The sequence below is a fragment of the Oncorhynchus nerka genome, linkage group LG18, assembly GCF_034236695.1.
Source record: "Oncorhynchus nerka isolate Pitt River linkage group LG18, Oner_Uvic_2.0, whole genome shotgun sequence".
In the NCBI taxonomy this organism is placed as follows: domain Eukaryota; kingdom Metazoa; phylum Chordata; class Actinopteri; order Salmoniformes; family Salmonidae; genus Oncorhynchus; species Oncorhynchus nerka.
Genome location: NC_088413.1, coordinates 25,916,567 through 25,942,151, shown reverse-complemented (window position 1 = coordinate 25,942,151; position 25,585 = coordinate 25,916,567). Strand labels below are relative to the sequence as shown.

At 42.5% G+C, this 25,585-nt stretch overlaps 1 protein-coding gene across 1 annotated transcript in view; it reads left to right on the top strand.

Annotated features, from left to right (window-relative positions):
* The first annotated feature begins 4,011 nt into the window (after nucleotides 1–4,011).
* Nucleotides 4,012–25,585, top strand: part of LOC115120705 (mucin-5AC-like) — a 30,570-nt gene continuing 8,996 nt past the window's right edge. The window contains exons 1-9 of the mRNA XM_029649669.2: nucleotides 4,012–4,169; nucleotides 6,773–7,024; nucleotides 7,242–7,361; nucleotides 7,463–7,516; nucleotides 7,706–7,785; nucleotides 7,974–8,067; nucleotides 8,500–8,571; nucleotides 16,491–16,709; nucleotides 17,777–17,868. Coding sequence (XP_029505529.2) covers nucleotides 4,124–4,169; nucleotides 6,773–7,024; nucleotides 7,242–7,361; nucleotides 7,463–7,516; nucleotides 7,706–7,785; nucleotides 7,974–8,067; nucleotides 8,500–8,571; nucleotides 16,491–16,709; nucleotides 17,777–17,829 — 990 coding nt within the window. The 5' untranslated portion in view covers nucleotides 4,012–4,123 and the 3' untranslated portion in view covers nucleotides 17,830–17,868. The remainder of the gene's footprint in view (nucleotides 4,170–6,772; nucleotides 7,025–7,241; nucleotides 7,362–7,462; nucleotides 7,517–7,705; nucleotides 7,786–7,973; nucleotides 8,068–8,499; nucleotides 8,572–16,490; nucleotides 16,710–17,776; nucleotides 17,869–25,585) is intronic.

Genomic DNA, 25,585 nt, shown 5'->3' with positions numbered 1-25,585 from the left:
GACAGGGAGACTACAGTGCATTTGGAAAGTATTCAGACCCCTTCCCTTTTTCCACATTTTGTTACGTTACAGCCTGATTCTAAAATTGATTGAATAAAACATTTTCCTCATCAATCTACACACAATACCCTGTAATGACAAAACAAAATGAGTTTTTTTGAATTTTTCCAAATGTATTACAAGTAAAAAAACAGAAATACCTTATTTACATAAGTATTCAGACCCTGTGCTATGAGACTCGAAATTGAGCTCAGGTGCATCCTGTTTCCATTGATCATTCTTGAGATGTTTCTACGACTTGATTGGAGTCCACCTGTGATAAATTCAATTGATTGGACATGATTTAGAAAGGCACACACCTGTCCATATAAGATCCCACAGTTGATAGTGCATGTCAGAGAAAAAAACAAACCATGAGGTCGAAGGAATTGTCCATAGAGCTCCAAGACAGGATTGTAGAGTGGCCAGAAGGACTTTTACTCCTCAGTAAAATGCACATGACATTCTCTTTGAGTTTGCCAAAAGGCACCTAAAGGACTCTCAGACCATGAGAAACAAGTATCTCTGGTCTGATGAAATCAAGATTGAACTCTTTTGCCTGAATGCCAAGCGTCACCTCTGAAGGAAACCTGGCATCATCCCTACGTTAAAAGCATGGTGGTGGCAGTATCATGCTGTGGGGATGTTTTTCAGCGGAATGGACTGGGAGACTAGTCAGGATTGAGAGAAAGATGAACGGAGGAAAGTACAGAGAGATCCTTGAAGAAAACCTGCTCCAGAACTCTCAGGATCTCAGACTGGGTAAAGGTTCACCTTCCAACAGGACAACGACCCTAAGCACACAGCCAAGACAACACAAGGGTGGCTTCGGGACAAGTCCCTGAATGTCTTTGAGTGGCCCAGCCAGAGCCTGGACTTCAACCCAATCAAACATCTCTAGGAAGAGACCTGAAAATAGCTGTGCAGCGACGCTCCCCATCCAACCTGGCAGAGCTGGCATGTTGGCCAACCTGGCATGTTATAGCAACCAGGCCAAACAGAACCTCAACTTCCACTCAAGTCTAAACCCCAGGAACAACCCACAACCCGAGACCTCACCTCGACCTAACCACATAGCACCACACTCGCACTCCGGTCCAATGTTGAGATCTTATGAACCAATTGGTTTAGATATTATTTTACTTTAGGCCTCAACTCTGTCTACTTTGGCTCCGTAGACATCAACACTGGCATGTACTGACTGTACGTTTAGCTTCATGAATTACTAGCACATTATTTGAGATTAAAAGGGTTTCTCAGAACGTTGGCTTGTTTTAATGGGGAAAGTGTAAATCATTTGACATGGAATGTTTCTTGAGGACTGAGTCAGAGTCCAACTTTCCGCCCAAAGGTACCAGCAGCGTCTGTCTCACTGTTGGGTCAGATGTTGCCAAGACACTCTCAAAAGCTCCATTGACAAAGCGTTTTGGATTTAGAGGAGAGAGCTGTGGTTATGGTTTTATTTGCCTATGATACAATGCTGACCTCTTGTGGATAAAAATAAAACTGGCATTCTGATCTCCAATCCAATCAAATGACATAAACATGGTTAGCAGATGTTATTGCGGGTGGAGCGAAATGCTTGTGTTTTAGCTCCAACAGTGCAGTAATATCTAACAAGTAATATCTAACAATTTCACAACATTTACCCAATACACACAAATCTAAAGTAAAGGAATGGAATTAAGAATATATAAATATTTGGACGAGCAATGTCAGAGCGGCATAGACTAAGATACAGTAGAATAGTATAGAATACAGTACATACATAACAGATGGGGAATGTCAGAGCAGCATAGACTAAGATACAGTAGAATAGTATAGAATACAGTACATACATAACAGATGAGGAATGTCAGAGCAGCATAGACTAAGATACAGTAGAATAGGATAGAATACAGTACATACATAACAGATGAGGAATGTCAGAGCAGCATAGACTAAGATACAGTAGAATAGGATAGAATACAGTACATACATAACAGATGGGGAATGTCAGAGAATAGGAATAGACATACATAACAGATGAGGAATGTCAGAGCAGCATAGACTAAGATACAGTAGAATAGGATAGAATACAGTACATACATAACAGATGAGGAATGTCAGAGCAGCATAGACTAAGATACAGTAGAATAGTATAGAATACAGTATATACATAACAGATGAGGAATGTCAGAGCAGCATAGACTAAGATGCAGTAGAATAGGATAGAATACAGTAAATACATAACAGATGAGGAATGTCAGAGCAGCATAGACTAAGATACAGTAGAATAGGATAGAATACAGTACATACATAACAGATGGGGAATGTCAGAGCGGCATAGACTAAGATACAGTAGAATAGGATAGAATACAGTACATACATAACAGATGGGGAATGTCAGAGCAGCATAGACTAAGATACAGTAGAATAGTATAGAATACAGTACATACATAACAGATGGGGAATGTCAGAGCAGCATAGACTAAGATAAAGTAGAATAGTATAGAATACAGTACATACATAACAGATGGGGAATGTCAGAGCGGCATAGACTAAGATACAGTAGAATAGTATAGAATACAGTACATACATAACAGATGGGGAATGTCAGAGCGGCATAGACTAAGACACAGTAGAATAGGATAGAATACAGTATATACATATGGTGGCCAGTCTGATGGCCTTGAGATAGAAGCTGTTTTTCAGTCTCTCGGTCCCTGCTTTGATGCACCTGTACTGACCTCGCCTTCTGGATGATAGCGGGGTGAACAGGCAGTGGCTCGGGTGGCCTTCCTGTGACATCAGGTGCTGTATGTGCCCTGGAGGGCAGGTAGTTTGCCCCTAGTGTTGGGTAGACCGCACCACCCTTTGGAGAGCCCTGTGGTTGTGGGGGGTGCAAATCAAAATATTATTTGTGCATCAGCGCATGTGACAAATAATATTTGATTTGATTGTATCTGACATTCACGCCCTGCATGCGGTTTTGCTCATTTGCTAGGTGATAGAAATGTCAGTACTGGTGCTTTAAAAAGTCGGGTTAACGATTATATCCTGTGGATATTTTGCCTCAAATTTCGAGTAGTTGAAGGACCAACCGCACAGATAGACAACCTATAGTGTAAAATTCTATTCAACATTCTAGCTTGTAAGCAACATGTCCAGGATTCTGCAGTGTTTTCTTTGACGGCACACCAGCAACTGGTATCAAAGTGTGATTTATTAGGCAACTGGAGAGGATGAGGAGTGTGCGAGAGGCCTTTAAATCCACTATCACTACACTCTTAAAAGGGTTCATCTGCTGTCCCCATAGGGTAACCCTTTTTGGTTCCAGGTAGAACCCTCCGTGGAAAGGGTTCTACCTGGAACCAAATGGGTTCTACCTGGAACAAAAAAGGGTTAATTCATGGGTTATCCTATGGGGACAGCTAAAGAACCCTTTTAGGTTCCAGACAGCACCTTTTTTTCTGTGAGTCTACTGACTACTGCTGTAAGTAGATATTTAGTTATTTGTTGCATGAGCCCCATCGTCGCTGTATGTGCCTGCTGTCTGTTGCCTTCAAAGGAAAGAACTGAGAGGTTACAAGGAAGACATAAATGCAGCATGATGACTCAGATCAACAACAAGTATCTGTGGCAACCTGATAATGACAGACATGACCCAATGCAGTCATAAGATGAGGTAAGATAAGGGTGTTGTAAGGGTACCTTAACACACACGAGCATCAGGAATCAAATTCAGCATCCACTTTTAATGATGGAATCAAACATTAAATGTCTGGGGTTGGGTATGGGCAGAATCCTAGATCATAGAAAAGCATTACTCCTCTGCTTTTGAGAGAATGTCTGAATTCTGGACCCGGAGGGGGGGGGGGTAGTTTTGTATAAAAGTTTGTCATTTCCCCCAGTACTTTTTGGAGCAACGCAATTTCTCTATTATACATCCTGTGGCGGTGAATGTTCTCTGTGGCTTCATGGCCCAGCATCCTGAGAGGGATGCACTAGACTGCACTGCATTTCCTCACTCTGTTAGTGACACAGTCTACAGCAGGCTACTAGAGTGACAAGGAAAGAGAACTACACACAAGGGTTACTCAAAATGGACAAAATGCAGTTGACTTTTCCCTGTCTGACTGTCCTTTTGGGTAAGCTGCCTCTCTGCCTTTCTCTGTTTTTGTGACATTTACAGTATGTTTACATTTGAATCATTTAGCAGACGCTCTTATCCAGGGCAACTTACAGGAGACGTGTTGATGTGCCCTTGTGCAAGAGCACGTCAACCTAGTCGGCTCGGTGATTCGAATCAGCGACCTATCGTTTACTGTCCAAAAGCTATTTTTTTTTATCTTTAAAGTAATAACAAAAATAGATGTTATTTTTGGGGGCTGGCCAAACACTCTTAAGGTTACTTGAATGTTATCTAGTATAACATTACTTTGATGTACTTTGCTTGTTTTTGTATAGTTAAGATCAAGTCTTTGATTATTTTGCACAGGTTATTGTACAAATACGAGATTGTTTTCTCAACCGGTTTTGTCAATTCAGTTTATCTGCCCAAAAAAGCTGCTGATGTAATCAATGCTCTATCTATGCAATGATTTCTTCTCTCTATATTCTAAACAGTGTTGGGGAAGCTACTCTGATATTATAGTCTACCAAACTCCCAATTACTTTACATTGGAAGAAGATGAGCTACACTAAAGCTACCCTTACAGGGCTCTACGAGGAGCACGTGTGCACCTAAGTTGAAAAATGCAGGCGCACACAAATACATTTAGGAGCACAATGAAAGATATTTGAGATATTACATCCTTGATTTTTCTATTCCAGGTCTCACAGCAAAATAATTAGGCGCATATGCGCGTAGACGGTGGTGCTGTAGAGCCCTACCTCTAGGGAACTATGGTTTACTTAAACTTGTTGTGGATCGGTGTCCCGTCTAAGGGACAGTTGTTGCTCAATATGCATAATGTGACTACAACTTCATTTTAACTTTTTTTTTTTAAAGAAGTTCACTACATTGAAGCTACTTTGTGAAAATTATCATTTCTAAATCTGAAATATCATAGACCGGGGATTCCCAAACTCTGATACCAAAAAAAAAGAAAGGAGATTATTTCCTACTTCACCCATACTTTATTTTCTTATTGCAAAAAACAAGTAGTGTGTAGTTCCAGTAGTTAGCTACACCACAACATGGCAACACAGTAATAAACTACTGAAAACACTACCAAGATGTGAATTTAGTTCAACTACAGTACCACCAAGCTACCACAAAATGTCATTAATCAAATCAAATCAAATCCAATTTTATTTGTCACATACACATGGTTAGCAGATGTTAGTGCGAGTGTAGCGAAATGCTTGTGCTTCTAGTTCCGACAATGCAGTAATAACCAACAAGTAATCTAGCTAACAATTCCAAAACTACTACCTTATAGACACAAGTGTAAGGGGATAAAGAATATGTACATAAAGATATATGAATGAGTGATGGTACAGAGCGGCATAGGCAAGATACAGTAGATGGTATTGAGTGCAGTATATACATATGAGATGAGTATGTAAACAAAGTGGCATAGTTAAAGTGGCTAGTGATTCATGTATTACATAAGGATGCAGTAGATGATATAGAGTACAGTACATACGTATACATATGAGATGAATAATGTAGGGTATGTAAACATTATATTAGGTAGCATTGTTTAAAGTGGCTAGTGATATATTTTACATCATTTCCCATCAATTCCCATTATTAAAGTGGCTGGAGTTGGGTCAGTGTATTGGCAGCAGCCACTCAATGTTAGTGGTGGCTGTTTAACAGTCTGATGGCCTTGATATAGAAGCTGTTTTTCAGTCTCTCGGTCCCAGCTTTGATGCACCTGTACTGACCTCGCCTTCTGGATGATAGCGGGGTGAACAGGCAGTGGCTCGGATGGTTGTTGTCCTTGATGATCTTTATGGCCTTCCTGTGACATCGGGTGGTGTAGGTGTCCTGGAGGGCAGGTAGTTTGCCCCCGGTGATGCGTTGTGCAGACCTCACTACCCTCTGGAGAGCCTTACGGTTGTGGGCGGAGCAGTTGCCGTACCAGGCGGTGATACAGCCCGACAGGATGCTCTCGATTGTGCATCTGTAGAAGTTTGTGAGTGCTTTTGGTGACAAGCCAAATTTCTTCAGCCTCCTGAGGTTGAAGAGGCGCTGCTGCGCCTTCTTCACGATGCTGTCTGTGTGGGTGGACCAATTCAGTTTGTCTGTGATGTGTATGCCGAAGAACTTAAAACTTACTACCCTCTCCACTACTGTTCCATCGATGTGGATAGGGGGGTGTTCCCTCTGTTGTTTCCTGAAGTCCACAATCATCTCCTTAGTTTTGTTGACGTTGAGTGTGAGATTATTTTCCTGACACCACACTCCGAGGGCCCTCACCTCCGAGGGCCGTCTCGTCGTTGTTGGTAATCAAGCCTACCACTGTTGTGTCGTCCGCAAACTTGATGATTGAGTTGGAGGCGTGCGTGGCCACGCAGTCGTGGGTGAACAGGGAGTACAGGAGAGGGCTCAGAACGCACCCTTGTGGGGCCCCAGTGTTGAGGATCAGCGGGGTGGAGATGTTGTTGCCTACCCTGAGACCCCGCCCTGTGCAATGTCATTAATAGGACCAGTTGAATGTCATTAATAGGACCAGTTGAACTACATGTAGTTCACTACTCCCCAACACTGATTCTAAACCATACCCATGTCTTTTTCCAGGTCTCGTCCTGGCTTCTACCACCACAGCCCAGACACAGCCAGTCAATCCCACTGTAACCCAGCCCACCTCAGCCTCCAACCCAGCCAACAACACAGCCACTCTAGGACACACCACGGTTGTAGACAATAATAATTTAACATTATCCGCCATAAACCCAAACCTTACTGATCTCATTTTTGATAACGTCCCTATAACCAATTCCACCGGGAGGCCTAACCACACGGTAACCACACCACTGAAGACCAGTTCAGGTAGGTTGGAGTTGCTGCTTTCACTGTATGGTCAGTTTATGGTCAGTGGTCGATACTGGAGATGGAGTCTTGACCTCGTTGTCTTGGGTCTTGAGACCCCTCAAGACCAGTCGATACAGTCTCGGTCTCAAGGGGTCTAAGTCTTGGCTCCATCTCTGATCGATGCTAATTTCCTACCTGCTTTGGTGGAGGTAAAGTAACAGTCGTTTTTCTCAAGATGCCTCTCCAGGACCGACAACCTGGCCCTCACCAATTGACGTCTCTACATCAAAGCTCCCAGCAGAGACCAGCAGCACAACTGCTAGCACTTCTGCTACTAGCACCACCGAGAATAGAAGTGAGTTGATCTCACCAGAGTGAAGTGAATCCACTGTGAAGTGAATCCACTGTGAAGTGAATCCATCAGCACACAACTTTTATCTTCTCTTTATTCAAAAGGTTTGACTGGAACTGCTCAACCAAAACCCTCTGAGAGAAAATCGCCCCGCATTGGTAACATGATTGCATTTAAAAAATGTCTCAAACTTGCCCAACGGTGTGTGTTCTGACACCAAATCTCAATTGGTTGTCATTTGTCAGACTAACCCACATTATAAATGACATCAACATTTAGGTCCAGAATGACTTGCATGGCCTTTTATCCTTTTGCTCAACAATTGATTGTTTTCTGTTTCTTGATAGGGTTGATCATCTTTATTGTGATCATCATCGCTGCCTGTGTGCTTGGAGCAACATGCTTCTTTACTAAGAAGACATCAAGGGTGAGTAAGGTATATGCTGTTTGTCCAGTTCAATTCTCTGATTTAATCAATTCTAACATTCTATAACAAATCTTCAACTTGACTTTGTACAAACACCAAACGCTAGCATTCAATGATGTCTGTAGATGCCTGTCTGTTTTCTAGCCCGTTGAGGTGTGTGTGTGTGTTGTACCCTGTTGTGTTTCCAGAGGTACTCCGTAGATCTCCGAGACAGGCATGAGGATCTGCCTCTGAGTACTGCGGATCCCGACGCCGTGTTTGACAACTCCTCAACACAGAAGGGTGACAACATAGAATGACATAGAATATGTATAGAATAAAACATGCAGTATTATACATCTGTATGGATGAGAATACACTACATTCATTTAGACTCTCCTCATTAATGATCATTTACTACACATTAATAGGGAAACTTAGACTTTGTAGAAGCCTGTACACAAGACATCACCAAAACACTTCTGTAAATCTTGATTTAGATTTGATTCATCCCATGCTAACAGTGAAATGCTTACTTATGGGCCATTCCTAACAATGCAGAGAGAAAGAGAAACTGAACTACCCCAAAAAATAACAATGAGCATCTAGCTAATGTACATTAACTTGTGCTCAATAACGTGTTAGACTGGTAGTAACCATTTTTTATTGAACCTATATTTAAATAGGCAAGTCAGTTAAGAACAAATTGCATGTTGTCTTTGATCACCTCTCCAGGGATGGACACCTTTACCGCCGTGGATCTCAACAGCACCGAGGTCCTGGTTAAGGGAAGTGAGGGAGAAAGAGGTGAGCTTGATGAAGCAATGGACAAGTGCATGTACTTGTCCTCTCGTAGGGTCACTTTGCTGGGTCTATGACAATGTGCCCCCAAAAGAGGAACAATTCTCTATTGAGAATTCTATATTTGTAGTTTTATGAGTTGTTGAGTTATTGCACAGTGATCTGTCAGGTGTGATGTATTGTTTGGTTACTGGAATGGTTTTTGTGTTCAGAGTGGATTTCCTCTTTTGCAACAGCCGTTAAAGAGAAGAGAGAAGGAAGTCAATGTGTAATAATAGCTATAATATATTCGTAGTTATCTACGTTTTAAAATGGCCAGAGTCACAGCTGAAATAATATATTTTTCAACTTATTTTTTAAAACTTCATGATGTCTTGTGTGGCAGGTGTGTGGGAATAGTGAGAACTTCAAATAAAAAAGAGAAACCCACACACTGCTCTCGCCGGCTCTTGCTCATATCACTGTTTCTATTCAAGTTTGATTCAAAACAGTGAATTGAGCACAGTGTGAGATTTAGAGTCCCTAAGAGCTTACATTTACAGTCACGACCGAAATGATTGGCACCCTTGATAAAGATGATCAAAAAAGAGTGTGTAAAATAAATAATGCAAATACTGAGGTTTATTTTTTTATTTAACCAGGTAGGCCAGTTGAAGACAAGTTCACATTTACAACTGCTACCTGGCCAATGTATTGGAACATTATATTACTAATACAACTGCTCAGAGAAAAAATATGTTGTTTAACAAGTAATAAAACAAATCTAAAACAGATATCAAATGATGAGCTCTCCTAACGATTCTTATAAATAAAATCAAACCAAATTGAATCAGCATTAACATAGTATACTTTTTTTGCATTCATCTCAGCCTATAGGGGAACTCAAACTATATTTTAGTGTCTTTTTCATTAGTCCACTGTTGATACAGTCCCAAAATGTTTTGCATGTCAGCAGTCACATTTTGAAGATATTTGTCCTGTTACACACATGTGTTTTTTTGCATATCACAACTCCCCCTGAAGCAAAGTGTCCCTGGCCACTTATTCATGGTGACACAAAATGCATCATTTAAAGAACTGTATTGTGGCCTTTCTTGACTTCCTGTTTCACTGGGGTAAAAATGAAGTAACACGCATGTAAAAATCCATTTGTCATCCATCACAATGGGGAAAAGGAAACTACTGGGCAACATTTACAAAGTTTAAAACCACTGAAACAGCGGTTAGCATGTCTAGTAGAAGACCCGAGTGTAACTTGTCCCCAATCACAGTGAAGAAGATGGTTAGACAAAGAAAAGACCGAGGGTCATCGGTCGCATCCTGGGGTCACCAAGACTCCAAATCTACAAATAGACGCCACCTCCATGCCAATAGGAGCCTTTATTGAGCAACACATGTAAATACCTGGTGTTCGCTAAACAGCATTGGCACTTGGATTGGAACCAGGTGCTATGATCAGATTAGACAAAAATAGAGCTACTTGGTCACACACACCGTGGTTTGGTGTTTAAGAGAAATATCCTCATACATACTGTAAGATATGGTGGTGGATCTTTGATGTTGTGGGGGCTGTTGGTTCTGGGCCCTTGCTAATTAAGGTCAACGGCATCATGAACTTTACCAAGATTTTTAAATGATTTATTTAACTAGGCAAGTCAGTTTAAGAATAAATTCTTATTTACAATGACGGCCTACACTGGCCGCCCTATGGGACGGCTGGTTGTGATACAGCCTCGATTCAAACCAGGGTGTCTATAGTGACGCCTCTAGCACTGAGATGCAGTGCTTTAGACCGCTGCGCCACTCAGGAGCCCAAAGTTACAGTACATCTTTGCCAAAAACCTGGTTGCTTCTGCCAGGAGGCTAAAACTTGGCCACAAGTGGATCTTCCAGCAAGAAAATGACCCCAAGAACACATCAAAATCCACAAAGAAATGGTTAATTGGCCACAAAATTAAACATTTGTGGTACCCATCCCATCTCCGGACTTTCAATCATTTTGATACCCATCTTCTTTTTTTTTTTTCTTGGTAAACAAAATATTTTTTGTGTGAGCAATTGTATTAATATAATATAATTTCCCCAAAAAATGTTGAGCATACAATATATCTCAGTATTTGTGTTATTTATACAGTCTTTTTTCTCATCTTTATCAAGGGTGCCAATCATTTCGGTCATGACTATGCATTGTTTAGATAGATAAGAACTTCCCGACTGGGCAAAAACTGGTTGAATCAACTTGGAAAACTGATTGGATTTGAAAGAAGTTATCAACATTAGGGATTTTCATCGTTTTTTCTCCTTACTTTTGAACCTAAATCCAATGAGATTGTGCCATTTTTTGTCACCTTGAATTCACGTTAATTAACAACTCAACCAAACGTACTGTAAATCAAAACTAGACGTTGAACTGCCTAGTGGGTCAGCTCTCATTGCCCACTCCTTTGTCACAGCATGGTCACCATCCATAACACGTTTGATTTGTAAAATGTTTTCTCACGCCCCAGGCTAACTGCCTGGTGTCAGATCATTCTTTGAATAACAGAGACGCATGACTCATGGAGGTTGATATGCGAGAATAGACTGTATGACATGTGTATGTCTGTGTGTGACTTCAGCCTGATCTCAGTGTGATAGCCTCCAGTTAAGGGTTAGACTGACCTCTATGCAGCAGACCTGGGTTCAAACAGTATTAGTCTTCTTGCCAAAACGTTAATAAGCATTTGACTGAGCTTGCCTGCCAGATAGGAAGGGTTTACGCATTTGGGACTTTTACAAAACGTCAAATGATTAGCATTTCAGTGCTCTCAATCTGTTGAATGTATTACAAGAGACACTAGAAAATGGAATGTCCCGTCTTGCTCCATTGAATGACAGCACCCAACCTACTCTGTGTAATGTCATCTTTGTGGTGAGGTGCCGTACCAACGTCCGCCACTGGATGGAAACAAAACCCTTAGAGAATGAACAGGAGAGTCAAAGCACAGAGCGAGTTGTTCATTGGTCTCTGATGGATGTGTAAGTACAGCTTCTATGGTATAGGCTACCTTTAATGTGTTCTTGTGTTATAAGACATGACCTTTTATACTGTGGTCTATTGTTCTCAGTGCTTTAAACAGAGGACATTTCAAAAGAGTGACAGGTTTTAGGAGCACAATGAGAAGTATTAAAGCTTGAATCATACTTTTAAAAAAAATTTTTTAAACATGTCCACTGGTGTTCCTAAATAACAATTCCAGGTCGCACAGCAAAATATTTTGCCACATATGCGAGAAAAATGGTGGCACTGTAGAACCCTGCTAAAGAATCCTGGATGTCAGGCATCAGACACCTGTGTAATAAAACACACACAGTGAAATAATGGAAACATCAACCGTTATAGTAAGAGAAGAGAACACCATGCAGCATTAGCTGTTTTAATTTATTCTCAATCTGTGATAGCCCTTCCTTTTGACGTAACTTTTCATTTAGGTTGAAAGTGGTTGAATTCTTATTTCTCTCACAGGTCTTCCCTGGCTTTGTGACTGTTGTAGGCATGTCTGAGCCTGTCTTTCTCTCTTCGCCCTGGGTCACACTTTGTGGAATGGGTCAGTTTTGATTGGCTCTTTTAAAAGTAACTACCTCTCAAGTCATTTTTTTCCTCTCCTTTTAAAAAAAATCATCAACTCAAGACGTTGCACTGGCATCATGTGTTGCTACTGTTTTGATGCAGCTCAGTAGTGACAGACTTCTGCTTCTTTTGCACTTCTCCCGGCCTTTCAACTTGACTTTTTTTCTGTGCTCTTTCTAAAAGAGATACAAGTCAAACAAATGAAACCATGATTTGGAGAGGTGTGAATTCCACTGTTGTAAAAGCATACTGCTGCCTCATGCCTGTAAAGTCAGTCTGTTAAAAAAGGATAGACAACTGTCACTAGGATTGGGTTTGAGATGGACGCAATGGAAAGGATCTGATGTGTATGAAGCAGAGTAATGAGAACAGTTGAACTCCTTTTAGAATGAATTACGCACGCGCACACACCAAAACACAAAGACACACAGATACACAATTAGACATGGTCTCTATTTCTTAACCTCTCTGTTGTCTTTACGGGTGTCAAGATCCTTGCACTGCAGTCCGTCTCCTTTACTAGAGGTGTGGAGAGAAAGCCCTTTGGAAATATTTTGGTTGTTGTCGGTCCTTTATGTATTTGTGTTCCTTTTTATGGTTTGGCTTGACCAAAATGTCCTACATGTCCGTCAGCTGATCGATTTGGTCGACTTCCACTTTGTTTTTCGGTGCCATGATGTAAGGGTTAGATTGTGTTACTACATACTCGGTGTGATGTTGTAAGAACCTCTTGAACCTCAGAAAAAGGGGAAACGTTGCTATTCTCGTTTTCAAGAGTTCTCTGCTTGTGGAAGTACACACACACACACACACACACACACACACACACACACACACACACACACACACACACACACACACACACACTCTACTGGTCAAAGGTTTTAGAACACCTACTAATTCAAGGGTTTTTCTTTTCTTTGTATTATTTTCTTCATTGTTGAATAATAGTGAAGACATCAACACTATGAAATAACACATAGGGAATCATGTAGTAACCAAACAAGTGTTAAACAAATCAAAATATATTTTAGATTCTTCAAAGTAGCCACCCTTTGCCTTGATGACAGCTTTGCACACTCTTGGCATTCTCTCAACCAGCTTCACCTGGAATGCTTTTCCAACAGTCTTGAAGGAGTTCCCACATATGCTGAGCACTTGTTGGCTGCTTTTCCTTCACTCTGCGGTCCAACTCATCCCAAACCATCTCAATTGGGTTGAGGCCAGGTCATCTGATGCAGCACTCCGTCATTCTCCTTTTTGGTCAAATAGCCCTTTCACAGCCTGGAGGTGTGTTGGGTCATTGTCCTGTTGAAAAACAAATGATAGTCCCACTAAGCATAAACCAGATGGGATTGGCATATAGTTGCAGAACGCTGTGGTAGCCTTGTTGGTCAAGTGTGCCTTGAATTCTAAATAAATTACCGGCAGTGTCACCAGCAAAGCACCCCCCACACCATCACACCTCCTCTTCCATGCTTCATGGTGGGAACTACACATGCAGAGATAATCCGTTCACCTACTCTGCGTCTCACAAAGACACAGCGGTTAGAACCAAAAATTGCACGTGGATTCATCAGACCAAAGGACAGATTTCCACCGGTGTAATGCCCATTGCTTGTGTTTCTTGGCCCATGCAAGTCTCTTCATCTTATTGGTGTCCTTTTAGTAGTGTTTTTTTATCCTCTGAACAGTTGATTTTGAGATGTGTCTGTTACTTGAACTCTGAGGCATTTATTTGGGATGAAATTTCTGAGGCTGGTAACTCTAATGAACTTACCCTCAACAGCAGAGGTAACTCTGGGTCTTCCTTTCCTGTGGCGGTCCTCATGAGAACCCGTTTCATCGTAGCGCTTGATGGTTTTTGCGACTGCACTTGAAGAAACTTTCAAACTTCTTGACATTTTCCGCATTGACTGACCTTAATGTCTTAAAGTAATGATGGAATGTCGTTTCTCTTTGCTTGTTTGAGCTGTTCTTGTCATAACATGGACTTGGTCTTTAACCAAATAGGGCTATCTTCTGTATACCACCCTTACCTTGTCACAACAAAACTGATTGGCTCAAATGCATTAAGAAGGAAAGAAATTCCACAAATAAACTTTTAAGAAGGTACACCTGTTAATTGAAATGCATTCCAGGTGACTACCCCATGAAGCTGGTTGAGAGAATGCCAAGAGTGTGCAAAGCTGTCATCAAGGCAAATGGCTACTTTGAAGAATCTCAAATATATAAATAATAAACAAATCAAAATACATATAACACATTTTTTCATAGTTTCAATATCTCCACTATTATTCTACAATGTAGAAAATAGTTAAAAAAATAAAGAAAAATACTTGATTGAGTAGGTGTGTCCAAACTTTTGACTGGTACTGTATATATTTGTAACCATATTTTACAAACTATGAAAAACCCGAACATTATCATTAATCCTTGCTAGCATGCAGAGCAATGCCTCGGCCTCTAATTAGTCAGCCACTCTCAACTTGTACCTCTGCCTGTCACTCTCTCACTTTTAGCTTTGGCTCCAGCTGTGAGGGATGACTTGAAACGACCTTAATCTCTACCAACTGCTCCGGCGACCGACCTTGACACTTTATTTTCTCAATTATGGAGTCTGGACCCAGAGACTGCTTTAGCTCTCATCAAGGCTAATTACAGATCTCACTCTCCATTCCCACATTCCCTTGGACAGTAAATTAGCGTGTTGGTTTTGAGTGAGTCGGTGGCCTGGAAGAAACTGACCTATTGACGCGGATTCGTTTTAGCAACCATCCACTGAGTGCCTTTTCAGGACATATTTTCCTAAACCTAACCTTAACCCCAGTCCCGAAACCTAACCCTTAAGCCAAAAATAGGATTTTAACAAATTTAGGCCATGAAAAGGACATTGTGGTCCTGATAAGGTAGGAAAACATGAACACACACACAGTAGCCAGAGGTGTCACACCCGCTCCCCCTCTCTGGCGCTCGAGGGTGCCAAGCTGCCCATCATTACGCACACCTGTCACCATAGTTACGGGCATCAGCGCTTCATTGGACTCACCTGGACTCCATCAATTTATTGATTGCCTCCTCTATATCTATCTATTCAATCAAATTTCAATCAAATGTATTTATAAAGCCCTTCTTACATCAGCTGATATCACAAAGTGTTGTACAGAAACCCAGCCTAAAACCCCAAACAGCAAGCAATGCAGGTGTAGAAGCACGGTGGCTAGGAAAAACTCCCTAGAAAGGCCAGAACCTAGGAAGAAACCTAGAGAGGAACCAGGCCACGAGGGGTGGCCAGTCCTCTTCTGGCTGTGCCGAGTGGAGATTATAACAGAACATGGCCAAGATGTTCAAATGTTCATCGATGACCAGCAGGGTCAAATAATAATAATCACAGTGGTTGTAGAGGGTGCAACAGGTCAGCGCCTCAGGAGTAAATGTCAGTTGGCTTTTCATAGCCGATAATTCAGAGTATCTCTACCACTCCTGCTGTCTCTAGAGAGTTGAAAACAGCAGGTCTGGGACAGGTAGAACGTCCGGTGAACAGGTCAGGGTTCCATAGCCGCAGTTTGATCCCTGTGTCAGCAATAATGTTATGTTTCCCTTGTCCAGACGCTGTCCGTGTTTTGTTTCATGTCTGTTATCTATTAAATATTCACTCCCTGTACTTGCGTCTGGTCTCCCAGCGTCTGTCCTCACAAGAGGTAGCAATGGTGCTTAACAAATAGTGGTTTACAGATCTGAATAATGCTGCAGATATGTCCAGAACAGCAGTGGTGTTACCCTCCCCCCCTCCCCAGCCTCGTAGCACCCTTGTCCCCACCATCCCCCTCAGTCCCCCCCCCATCACCTTGGGTAAGATAATAATGAGGCGGCCATACTTTCCCACAGCTCTTAACCAGCTGTGTGGTGCTGCTCTCCCAGCAAGGCCTGGTCAGTAATCAGGACCTCATTAGGCGACCAACCAGAGGCCTGGGCCTGGATCAGCTGGTTCAGTAGAGGAGAAATCCCCCAACAGTCAAAGTGGGCAGAAACATTCTTGTAGGAACAGAAAGAGAAACACTGCCGGCCAGGAGACTCAGATGGGAAATGCTATCATTATAGTAATGCTTAGGGGTAATGACAAAGCACAGTCTTGCAGAGCAAGGTAAATATGCCTTTCTTAGCCGGAATTTGGGTGAAAATGTATTAAATACAGGTTTAAGCAATAATGGGTGTGTTGAAATGTGCTGTGGCAAGCTCTTCAGAGATATTGTGTATAATTCAACTATAATATGTTAAGACACTGACATGATTAAACTCTGTACTCACTTTGCAGCAGATAGTGAGAAAATCTCTGACTACCCACCGCCTGCCAGCCCTGTGGACAAACCTGATGATGGGGCCCCTGGAGATGTGGCCCCTGAGGCCCCAGCGGGGGAGACTGATGACGAGAACACTGTCTCCAATAAGACCTCAGTGGAGTCAGTGGAGGCCAACAAGAGCAACAACAACAACACCAGCATCACCGCCAGGATCGCTTCAACAACTCCAAGAGGTTGGTTTAGTTCAATATCTGCTACAACCTCTGTGTGTATGTGTGTCTTTCTGACAGGTTGGGGTAAAGAAGACACATTTCCGTTGAACATTTGTATACATCTTCTTCTAACGTCATGGTATCTATGTCTATTGATGCCGTTAATTGAATAATGTTCCTCGCCGTTTACAAAAAGTGGCCAAAAACAAATCACACCTCTCTTTTCGCTTCTTTGCGTCATTTGAAAACACAACGAGACAGATTGGTTTATCCACTTCCTCTTTCTCTGTAATTGACTCAGGGATACAATGTTGAACAGAAGTGTTCTACTATGCCTTGAACATTCCTCTCCTGGGTGAGAATGTAATTAACACAGCATGGTGATAGCACCACAACTCCCAGACTATGTCCATATCTCAGCGTGGAGGATTCTTCTATAATTGGGTGGTGAAGACTGAACCAACAACTCAACACGACAGTTAGTTCAAGCTGTCATTTTCTAAAGCAACATTCAGTTGGGCTCTAATAGCGGTGGTGCTTGAGTCAGTTTTGAATGTCTGGTCAAAACCGATGGAAAGCATCACTATATGGTCAAGCCATGGCAAGTGAAAGGCAGTGGTTAGCAGCAGATGTGTGTGTTTGACCCTTCCCCTTTACTAAGACATGTCGCAGAGCTCAAACCAAGAGAGAGAACGCCAGTTGTCCTTTCAGCCGTTCAGCGGTCCAAAAATGCATGGAACATTTTGTAAACTGTGGCTGCAGGGTCACTCGTAAGGATGGCTGTAGGATTCCATTGTTTAGTCCCACTACTGTCAGATGGTTCTACAGTATATGATTCAGAACACATGTTCTACCATCGCATCAGTATTGAATGTTCTACTTTGGCAGGGATTCTGACTGTAGGTCTGCTGCCATTACTCAAGCATCCTTCAGTAACCATTAGCAGGTGAAATATAGCCATAGATCTAGGGTTAAAACTCCCCACAGTCATCACTTCATCAATGCCCTGTCTCCTCATTATTTTGTTTCTCTCACACACACTTTTTCTCTCTCACACACTTTCTTCTCTCTCTCACACACTTTCTCAGGACGGGCCATGACCAGCAGCTTCTCTGAGGTTCCTCTGGACAACCCGGCCTAAAAGAGATCCTCCTTTATCTGCAGCCCCTTCACAACCACGGTAAGCCCCCATCGGACCCCCAACCTCCCCCCTGCAGCTGCTGAACTACTTCCCCAGCTCAGGTGTTAGTAAACGGATCAGCCCCCCCCCCCCCTTACCAGCCAGGTCAGCAGGCCGCAAACGACTTCTGCTGGAAGTGCCAGATATGTTACTGAACCGGTCTCCCTGAATTAACATTGCAGTATAAATAGGACGTCATAACCACCAATCTACCGGTACCGCTGGCCATTATCTATCAGTCTGCATTAGATTATGGGTTCCCATCTTCCTAAGTCTTCTTGACGAGGCTAATCCACATTGATATATATGTATATATATATATATATATATATATTCCTTGAAGGGATGTTTGTGGTTGTTGATGCATCTGGACTCAACTCTCCATTGACAGTCATAAGATATTGCAGCATATATCAAAGTAGAATTTCTTGTGTAGGGAGGATTTATATAGGCTCCAGGTTGAGTGAGAGGGACACATGAAGGCGTATTTTATAACTTATTTAATGGACAGACGTTGTTTAGCCTCTACAAGAACAAGTCATACAGCTAGAAGGAAACGACCACAACTTGCACATCAAATATCTTTCACAATCTACCAAACAGCTCCCAACCCTCTTCAAGATCTCCTTGCCCACTTGCCGCTAAACAATGCATTTCCAATTTCCACTCATACTCTCTCATACAGTTGTTCTGCTCATAACTCTGTTTCTTATCTCATTTTGATCAGGCACTCCAGCTAGATTCGTCAGACAGACCCCAGCAGCTTGGGTCCTCTCAGTCAGTCAGTCAGTCAGACAGGAAGTTATAACTATAGCCCCCTGCACCTGTGTCTCTCTTCTCTCTGAAGCCTGCCGCCACTTCAGTGCTGCAGCCCAGGGCCTGGACCCTGAAGACCTGAGGAATCCATCCCACTCTTAACAGCCGATGATAGGCCCAGATCTTAAGCCCGCCGCCGAGACGGAACGTGTTAACGGTCACAGGTTGCGTCCCATTTCACAAAAAAAGCAGACCCCCAGAAATCCCTGTTATGTCACGTCCATCAGGGGTTGTCAGTCCTTCACTTTTTCTCACCTCTCTCTTCCTCCCCTCTTTCTCTATCGCTCAGTCAGTAGTTTTGCTTGGTCTGCTGTTTTGGGTGACCCTTAAGATAACGTGTAGTATTGACATTTCTTCATACAGTATAGTAGAATCACATAATGTAGAAAGATGTCTAGTGACCATCCCTCATAAAACTAAATTTACAGCAGAATGAATTAGGTCTCATAAAACTAAATTTACAGCAGAATGAATTAGGTCTCATAAAACTACATTTACAGCAGAATGAATTAGGTCTCATAAAACTACATTTACAGCAGAATGAATTAGGTCTCATAAAACTACATTTACAGCAGAATGAATTAGGTCTCATAAAACTACATTTACAGCAGAATGAATTTGGTCATGTAGGAGAGTGCAATTAGAAGAGAAGGCTACTGCACCACTGACAAACCTGTCCTTTTGGGGTATTTAGGAAAGGCTGGATAAGAAGCGTGGGGATTTGTAAGGCAGCCCGTTGCTCCATCCCGGTGGGAAGAATAGTCAGGGTCTCCCCTTTTTCTCCCTCTCTCTTCCTTTATTTCTTCTTTCTCTCGCTCTCCCCCCTCCAGGATGGTTTGAGCAGGAGATTTAGAACGAGGGTCAGTAAGGGGAGAATAGATTTGTATGTTTTAATAATGCAGGTATGCATGTGTACACTATGCATGTACACTAATATGCAGTGTAACCATAGTCATTCTTAAAGACGACTGACATGTCTCCAATCTCAGTCTTTAAGGTAGGAGAAAACGTGAGAGAAAGTCTTGCTAGCTTCAGGTAAGGTGGCTATGTAGTGGCTGTGTATGTAATTACAATCATTGCCTTCAGGCTGCCATAATTAGTTCATTAGAGGATTGGATAATTGGTCCAGACAGAGCCACTCTCTGAAGAAATGACTACCTTGGTTCAGAGTATTTTACAGTACACAAGGCCCCATGCACCTCACTGTCCCAGGATCCATTTCAAGTCATTTATTTACATACGTAGATGTTGACCATGTAGATGGAGAATAACTAACCGTAGATAATATATGACGACGTTAATAATCCTACATGTGTAATGTAGCCATGTACAGCTGTTAAAATAACATGTTTTATGCTAGTTTCTATTTACCTATGTCACAGTCATATATTATCACATATACACACCGTTTAACATTTTAGTTCCTGGAGATTCTGGTACGTAATTGCTCCTATACCATTGCCTTCCAGAACTTTCGTTTGACTTACACAAACAGTGAGAGCTGAGTCTACCAGGGCTCCCTTCTAGCATCAGGTCATTGATATGGTTTAGAGTTTCACACTGGGGGAGTGATATTGGATCACGGCAACTACAGCGCCATTATTTATATTTCGGCAATGGAAAGCAAGTATGCCCCTGATAGGCTTGGTAGTTACACTCATAGGTTCTAGATAGCACCTTTTTTTTCTAAGAGTGCAGCCTATTATTCTCACTGTTGAATGGTAGTTATTAACTCTATATTTCCAATACAGTGGAAATGACTGGATGATACAGCTGCTTCAGCGGTGGATTTCACATTTAGCATGAGGAGAAAATGCCCTTCTTGGAAGGCAAGCTGGGCCTTGCTCATAAACAATAACAAAAGCTGTCTATTTTGTGCTTTACATGCATAGAAAACAGAATGAATCAACCTTGAAGGAGACATAAAAAGGAAAGAAAGAGAAAAGCAAGAAACAACCAGTCTTTTCTTCCTTCCACCTGGTTTAGGTAGTGATGAGCAAGCTGGAAAGCCTACACTTGAAAGGTCTCTTGTCTCCCCCATCCAGGGGAGATAATGGACATGACCTGACAGCTCATGAAACAGCATAATTAGCTGGTTAGGCCGGCTGTGTTATTTTCCAATCGGGTTTGCTTTCATGCCGTCAGCTCACGGGGGTTATCTTAAATTTGACTGAAATAGACCTGTCGGTCCAGAGAGAGAGACGAGAACATGTGGACAAGCCTAGCTAGTAATTAGTGTGGGCTATTTTATTGTTCGAGAGGGGATTTCGTTCGATGTGATTGGACACACAGGTTCAAAGACAGGGCAAGGCTGTGTAGAGCCTCAGAGGTCAAGGGTCAGATTATATCTCATATGTCTATGAACAGATCTACTAACTTTGCTTAGATATATTTGTCATTCATCGGCTCCAAAATAAATATTTTTCTTGTTTATGTAGTGGCAATGCTGTCCCCAGTAATAAAAAAGAAACCAGATCTCCATTTTGGGGTTTGAGACCACCGTTTTGGACGTCCCAATGGCTCTATGGCAGTGTGAGAGGGGGCCTGGTCTCAGTGATAACAGTGGATGGGTGCTGCTGGGTGGTGTTTCCTGCATGTGTGGGTTTTGATGTGGTGATGGAGATGACAGGGCTCTGTCATGTCACCTGACTGGCTTGATGTTTTATCACAGGGAGGGACTAGTGGAAAGGCAGGCTGGAAAGGCATATTACACCTATAAACATACAGATGCCACACACACACACACACACACACACACACACACACACACACACATACAGATGCCACACACACACACACACACACACACACACACACACACACACACACACACACACACACACAGACAGAAACAGCTGGTGTCAGCTGATCCCAAATCTGCCTCTTGTGTCCTGCGCAACACAACAATGTTAGCCCACTAAGCTAAAAGCCTAAGCATTCGCTTGGGGAGCTAACACAAGTCTTCAGGCCTCAGGCAGTTACTCATCAGACAAGCTTGATTCCCCAAACCATTACATAAACAGTGTAGTCTCTGCCCTGGCTCACCAACTGAGTTAGACATTGTGCAGGGCTCCACACTGAGAATCATTCAACAATAGACCAGCTCAGGTTGTGTAATATGACAACAGCTGCATGTATCTGCAGACTGATATTTATAATGTTATATTAGATTAGTATTAGGTCGTATTGTGTGGCTCACATAGCACAAGTAGTCCTCTACTCTGACAATTACCTAGTTAATACAGTATATAGCCATGAGATTAAACACTTATTGGGTTTGAATGAGATTAAAACACACATGTTTGTGTTGGTGGCTGACTGCTGCCTGTGACCGAAGTTTGAAGGTGGAGAGCGTGGAGTCAGGTTTCAGTGTTGATGGTACTTAACTGTCTGAGGGTCCCAAAAGCCCTTTGACAAAATGGCGTCTCTGGCGTATAGTTTTTAATGTGATACTGTTATATACAGCCTCTGGATGTTACTGTTAGCCACTGTTGTTAAAAACACATTTCTTTGATCATGAAATGCATGCATCTGGTTTGACATGAAATCCTGACCTGATGTCAACTTGTAATCCCTAAATGCCATTACTGACTGAAAGACCACATAATGAGCATCTTCATAGTCATTGTTTATCACACAACACTGTCAAATGACACCCCACATCTCATTTTGTAAAGCCATTACCCTCAACATTTCGTACCCCCCTTTTTAATCCCTTGTGCCCTACTTATTTAAACCAGCGCAACACAGAAGGTCTTGAATTGCCTCCCTGTCTCCGTGTTTCTACTCAGCAAGTGTGTTGAGAGATGCAGAGTAAAGGTTCCCTTTGATGCTCAGATAATGAGTTAAAGGCCTTCAGACACGCCCTATGCTGGCTGGGCTCCGCAAACACTCTCTCTCTCTCTCTCTCTCTCTCTCTCTCTCTCTCTCTCTCTCTCTCTCTCACTCACACACACACACACACACACACACACACACACACACACACACACACACACACACACACACACACACACACACTGGCCTGGGTCCCCTCCTACATTGAAGTCACTGGAGGCTCATAGTAATGGCTGGAATGGAGTCATTTGAATGGTATAAACCACATGGAAACCACGTGTTCGGTACCATTCCATTGACTCCATTCTAGCCATTATTTTTGTGCCGTCCTCCCCTCAGCAGCCTCCACTGTTTGACTTTGCTGTGCTGCATCCATCACAGATGGTTGATTTCTCTGTAAATCCTCACACCTTGTTTGTTTGCCTCTATTTGTAGTGCTGATCCAGGCCGGATTGTAGCGGGATAGGTCTAGCAGTGGATCTATTGACATATACAGGACCAGACACACCTACTCATTCAAGGGTTTTTTCTTTATTTTTACTATCTTATACATTGTAGAATAATAGTGAAGACATCAAAACTATTAAATAATACATATGGAATCATGTAGTAACCAAAAAAGTGTTAAACAAATCAAAATGTATTTTACATTTGAGATTCTTCAAAGTAGCCACCCTTTGCCTTGATGACAGCTTTGCACACTCTTGGCATTCTCTCAACCAGCTTCATGAGGTAGTCACTTGGAATGCATTTCAATTAACAGGTGTACCTTGTTTATTTGTGGAATTTCTTCTTAATACGTTTGAGCCAATCAGTTGTGTTGTGACAAGGTAGGGGTGGTATACAGATATAGCCCTATTTGGTTAAAAAGTCCATATTATGGCAAGAACCACTCAAATAAGCAATGAGAAACGACAGTCCATTACTTTAAGACATGAAGGTCAGTCAATCCAGAACATTTCAAGAACTTTGAAAGTTTCTTCAAGTGCAGTCGCAAAAACCATCAAGCGCTATGATGAAACTGGCTCTCATGAGGACCGCCACAGGAAAGGAAGACCCAGAGTTACCTCTGCTGCAGAGGATAAGTTCATTTGTTACCAGCCTCAGAAATTGCAGCCCAAATAAATGCTCCACAGAGTTCAAGTAAAATACACATCTCAACATCAACTGTTCAGAGGAGGCTCCTTGAGTCAGGCCTTCGTGGTCGAATTTCTGCAAAGAAACCACTTCTAAAGGACACCAATAAGAAGAAGAGATTTTCTTGGGCCAAGAAACACGAGCAATGGACATTAGACCAGTGGAAATCTGAGATTTTTTTTGTTTTGAATTTTACCCCTTTTTCTCCCCAATTTCGTGGTATCCAATTGTTTTTTTTAGTAGCTACTATCTTGTCTCATTGCTACAACTCCCATACTGGCTCGGGAGACACGAAGGTTGAAAGTCATGCGCCCTCCGATACACAACCCAACCAAGCCACACTGCTTCTTAACACAGCGCGCATCCAACCCGGAAGCCAGTCGCACCAATGTGTCAGAGGAAACACCGTGCACCTGGTAACCTTGGTTAGCGCGCACTGCGCCCGGCCCGCCACAGGAGTCGCTGGTGCGCGATGACACAAGGATATCCCTACGGGCCAAACCCTCCTTAACCCAGACGACGCTAGGCCAATTGTGCGTCGCCCCACGGACCTCCCGGTCGCGGCCGGTTACGACAGAGCCTGGGCTCGAACCCAGAGTCTCTGGTGGCACAGCTGGCGCAGCAGTACAGCGCCCTTAGCCACTGCCCCACGCGGGAGGCCTCAAATGTGAGATTTTTGATCCAAACGCTGTGTCTTTGTGAGACGTGGAATAGGTGAACGGGTGATCTCCGCATGTGTGGTGCCCAACGGGAAGCATGGACGAGGACGTGTGATGGTGTGGGGGTTGCTTTGCTGGTGACCCTGATTTATTTAGAATTCAAGACACACTTAACCAGCAAGGCTACCACAGCATTCTGCAGCAATAAGCCATCCCATCTGGTTTGTGCATAGTGGGACTATCAATTATCATTTGTTTTTCAACAGGACAATGACCCAACACACCTCCAGGCTGTGTAAGGGATATTTGACCAATAAGGAGAGTGAAGGAGTGCTGCAGCAGATGACCTGGCCTCCACAATCACCCGACCTCACCCCAATTGAGATGGTTTGGGATGAGTTGGATTGCAGAGTGAAGGAAAAGCAGCCAACAGCTAGGCAAGCATATGTGGGAATTCTTTCAAGACGTTTGGAAAAGCATTCCAGGTGAAGCTGGTTGAGAGAATGCCAATAATTCGATTTTTTAAACACTTGTTTGGTTACTACATGATTCCATATGTGTTATTTCATAGTTTTGATGTCTTCACTATTATTCTACAATGTAGAAAATAGTTAAAATAAAGGTAGGTGTGTCAACTTTTGACTTGTACTGTACATCTACATGTACAGTGCATTCGGAAGGTATTCAGACCCCTTGACTTTTTCCACATTTTGTTACGTTCCAGCCTTATTCGAAAATGGATTAAATTGTTTTTTTTTGTCCTCATCAATCTACACACAATACCCCATAATGACAAAGCAAAAACAGGTTTTAAGAAGTTTATGCAAAAAATTCAAATAACTGAAATATCATATTTTACACAAGTATGCAGACCCTTTACTCTGTACTTTGTTGAAGCACCTTTGGCAGCATTTACAGCCTCATGTCTTCTTGGGTATGACGCAACAAGCTTCTCACATCTGTATTTGGAGAGTTTCTCCCATTCTTCTCTGCAGATCCTCTCAAGCTCTGTCAGGTTGGATGGGGAGCGTCGCTGAACAACATATCTAGAGATGTTTGATCAGTTTGAAGTTTGGGCTTTGGCTGGGCCACTCAACGATCTTCAGAGACACGTCCTGAAGCCATTCCTGCGTTGTCTTGGCAGTGTGCCAAGGGTCGTTGTCTTGTTGGACGGTGAACCTTCACCCCAGTCTGAGGGCCTGAGAGCTCTGGTGCAGGTTTTCATCAAGGATCTCTCTGTTATTTGCTTCGTTCATCTTTCCCTCGAT